Source organism: Crocuta crocuta, unplaced genomic scaffold (genome assembly GCF_008692635.1).
Source record: "Crocuta crocuta isolate KB4526 unplaced genomic scaffold, BGI_CrCroc_1.0 scaffold610, whole genome shotgun sequence".
In the NCBI taxonomy this organism is placed as follows: domain Eukaryota; kingdom Metazoa; phylum Chordata; class Mammalia; order Carnivora; family Hyaenidae; genus Crocuta; species Crocuta crocuta.
The window spans coordinates 99742-103603 of NW_027527456.1; the positions used below are offsets into that span (position 1 = coordinate 99742).

Genomic DNA, 3862 nt, shown 5'->3' on the forward strand with positions numbered 1-3862 from the left:
CTCTGAAGTAGGTGTAACTGTGGCCAAGGCAGTTCCCTATGACAGAAGACAGTTCTCGGCAGGACATAGCCATAAGCTGTCAACAGCTGACATTCAGGGTGCATTGGCCCTGAAGAGGAGATTTGAGCAGAGCGCCACAGTATTCACTATGCTTATGGTCAAAAAAGTTTGAAAGGTAGTGATATAGCCTACACTCATCATTATTTTATAAATGAAAAATGTGCAGGTCTCAGAGAAATTCCCTTCCAACGCTTGTGAGGGGACAGTGTCAGTAATGGAGTGTATGTGTGTGCATGCGTGTGTGTGTGTGTGTGTGTGTGTGTGTGTGAGTGAGAGAGAGACACAGAGGGAGAGAGGGGTTGGGAGAGAGAGAGGGGGTGAGGAGAAAACGGCTGTGCTTGGGGTCTTTGGGGGTATGTTGGTGATGTCACTAGGGCCTGCTTGTGCTGTGCGTGTGTGTCAGAGACCCTGAATGTGTGCATAGCGGTAACCCTGGGAGTGGCTCCCTTCCTCATCCCCCTTGTATGACTGGAGATGAGCTTCCGTGGGTCGAGAAGCCTGTCTGGTAGGAATCCTGAGCCTGGGGGAGGAAGCCACTGGAAATCAAGCGCACCTGGGGGTGGGCCCGAGGATAGTGACATGGCGGTCCATGATACATCTGCTGCTCCTACCCCTCTTCCCTCATATGGCTTCCCCTTGTCCTCAGCTGCATCCCTCCCCACCCCCATCGTTGCTGGCTCTGGCTTCTTAGAACCACCACCAGCCTGCACCCTCAATCTGCTCCTCCTTTTTTATATAGCTGCCCACCCACCATTGCGTCCCTCATAGCACACAGCCACACGTGGCAAACGTGCCCCTCCGCGGGAAACGGCCAGGGAGCAGAGAGATGCTTCAGGTCACGCAAGCAGACACAGGCACTGAGACATAGCCCGGCACACTTCACATATATGGATTCTCTAAGGTTTTTTGCCATTTATGAACCTCCATGCAGTTTCCAAGTATGTTACGGCTTACAAAGCACTCCTCATTTTGCAGCACTTTTCTCAAAAACATTTATGGTAGCGAAGTGATGAGCAGACCCTACTCTGCGGAATGCCTGCCTGCCCCCCGCGGTTTAAGGACTTATTTTTACAGTTCGCTTCATCCCTTGACATTGACATGCCTCCATGAGGACTACAACAGACTTTATCGTTCATAAAGCACTGTTGAGCTTTTCAAAGTGTTTCAACAATCGTGAAGCACGTTATGGTTTCTCTAGTAGCTCTGGAGGGGCCAAAGGGTCAAAGGACTGGCCTGGGTTTTGTCTTCCTGAGATTGATGGATGTGCTCTGCTTTTTCTCTCCAGGGCAAAATACTTCAAAGGGAAAAAGATCCATGGAGAAATTGACATTAAAGTAGAACAGGTTAGTCGGGGCAGATGGAGCTGGGAGTCAGCTGTCCAGATTGAAAACTGGATGTTCAATTTTGTGGGATGTGGCCGAATCCCCAATTTTTTTTCTCTTTCCTAGGCTGAATTCTCTGATCTCAACCTCGTGGCTCATGCCAATGGTGGATTCTCCGTGGACATGGAAGTTCTTCGGAATGGGGTGAAGGTCGTGCGGTAAGTAGAAAAAGGCTAATTTTGTGTTATGGGAGAGGCATAAGTACTCCCTTAGAGCCGAGGGAGAATCCTCCACCTCCCTATCCAGTTTTCTGTGAGCAAGAATTTAGCTATATTACAATAGCCAAGATATGGAAACAACTTAAGTGCCCATTGGTGATTGAATGGATAAAGAAGACGTAGTCTGAATATACTATGAAATATTACTCAGCCATGAGAAAGAAGGAAATCTTGCCATTTGCGACAACACGAATGGACCTTGAGGCAAGTGAGAGGAATCAGGCAGAGAAAGACAAATACTGTGTGATTATCTGTTGCCTATGGAATATGAAAAAGCCAAACTCATAAAAACAGAGAGTAAAACAGTTGCCAGAGGCTGAGTGGTGGTAGAATAGGAGAGATGTTTAAGGGCATAAACTTGCAACTGGCACATAATTAAGCCCTGGAGATATAATGCATGGTACAGTGAACATAGATAACAATATAGTATCATAATTATCAAACTTACTAAGAAACTAGATCTTAATTATTCCTACAACAAAAAGGAAATGATAATTGTGTGACATGATAGAAGTGCTAAATGACGCTACAATGGCAATCATATTACAATATATAAGTGTGTCGGGGCGCCTGGGTGGCTCAGTCAGTTGAGCGTCCAACTGCAGCTCAGGTCATGATCTCACAGCTGGTGGGTTCGAGCCCCACATCAGGCCCTGTGCTGACAGCTTGGAGCATGGAGACTGCGTCTGATTCTGTGTCTCTGTCTCTCTCTTTCTGCCCTTCCCTGCTTGTGCTCGGTCTCTGTCTCTCTCAAAAATAAGCATTAATGGGGCGCCTGGACCCTCCTACACTGTTGGTGGGAATGTCAACTGGTACAGCCCCTNCTCAGAAATAAATTTAAAAAAACATTAAAAAAAGCATTAATGTGTGTGTGTGTGTGTGTGAGAGAGAGAGAGAGAGAGAGTGAGAGAGAGAGAAACATGTTTTATGCCTTAAACTTATACAATGTTATATGTCAATTAAAAAAAATTAGGAACATATTGTGGGAAGATAATTTGTCTTCTGCAGAGCCAAGGATCCTAGCAGACCACAAGCCAAACGTTTTAGTTATTAAAGCAGCAAATATTTCTCCTTCTTTCTTAAAATTTATTTATTTTTGAGAGGGGGGAGAGAGCACGCGAGTTGGGAGAGAGGGGATCCGAAGTGGGCTCTGTACCAATACCAGAGAGCCCAATGTGGGCCTCAAACCCACATCGGGCTCTGTGCTGACAGCTTTTGATCCTCTGTCCCCCTCCCTCCGCCCCTTCCCTGCTTGCGCATGCACCCTTTCTGTCTCTTAAAAATAAACAAACATTAAAACAAAAGAAAATGTAAAGGTGCTAAGAAAAATATATAGCAGCAAAGGGATATAGGGATAGATGACGGAGGGGTCTGCAGTTTGGGATAAGGCAGCCCAATGTTGTAAGAGACATTTGAGGAAAGACCCAAAGGAAGTGAAGGAGAGCTATGTGGGGGTATCTAGCAGGGAAAATGATTCAGGCAGAGGGAACAGCCAGTGTGGAGGCCCTGAGGCTGGAATTTATTCTGGGCAGCATCCTTTGAGGACAGCTAATGATCTGAGAGACTGTGACCAGGATGCTGTCAGAGCTGAGCCTGTAGGCTGCTAGCTGACCTCGGCAAGGAGAGGAGCAGGCAGGAAAGGCTTAAGGGGGTCACCAGGCGGGGAAAGGGCACGTGTGCTGCGGTGAGCAAGCACTTTCTTTGCCATTACGAGGAGCTGTGGGGATTTAGAAACTTGGTTTTTGTTCTGAGGGTGATGGGGAGCTTTTGGGGGGTACCCTTGACACTTCTACCCTTGCCACCCCAGGTCTCTGAAACCGGACTTTGTGCTGATCCGTCAGCACGCCTTCAGCATGGCTCGGAATGGAGACTACCGCAGTTTGGTCATCGGGCTGCAGTACGCTGGAGTCCCCAGTGTTAACTCTTTGCATTCTGTCTACAACTTCTGTGACAAGCCCTGGGTGGTAAGTGACCGGAAGGGTGCTACTGGAAAAGCCTCATGCANGGTCTCTGAACGGACTTTGTGCTGATCCGTCAGCACGCCTTCAGCATGGCTCGGAATGGAGACTACCGCAGTTTGGTCATCGGGCTGCAGTACGCTGGAGTCCCCAGTGTTAACTCTTTGCATTCTGTCTACAACTTCTGTGACAAGCCCTGGGTGGTAAGTGACCGGAAGGGTGCTACTGGAAAAGCCTCATGCAC

General features: G+C 47.8%; 1 protein-coding gene across 1 annotated transcript in view; it reads left to right on the top strand.

Moving 5' to 3' along the window:
* Positions 1-3862, top strand: part of SYN1 (synapsin I) — a gene marked incomplete at its 5' end in the record, with an annotated part of 48902 nt that overhangs the window by 11729 nt on the left and 33311 nt on the right. Inside the window, 3 exons of the mRNA XM_077762847.1 lie at positions 1346-1403; positions 1509-1600; positions 3468-3624. Of these exons, the coding sequence (XP_077618973.1) occupies positions 1346-1403; positions 1509-1600; positions 3468-3624 (307 nt within the window). The remainder of the gene's footprint in view (positions 1-1345; positions 1404-1508; positions 1601-3467; positions 3625-3862) is intronic.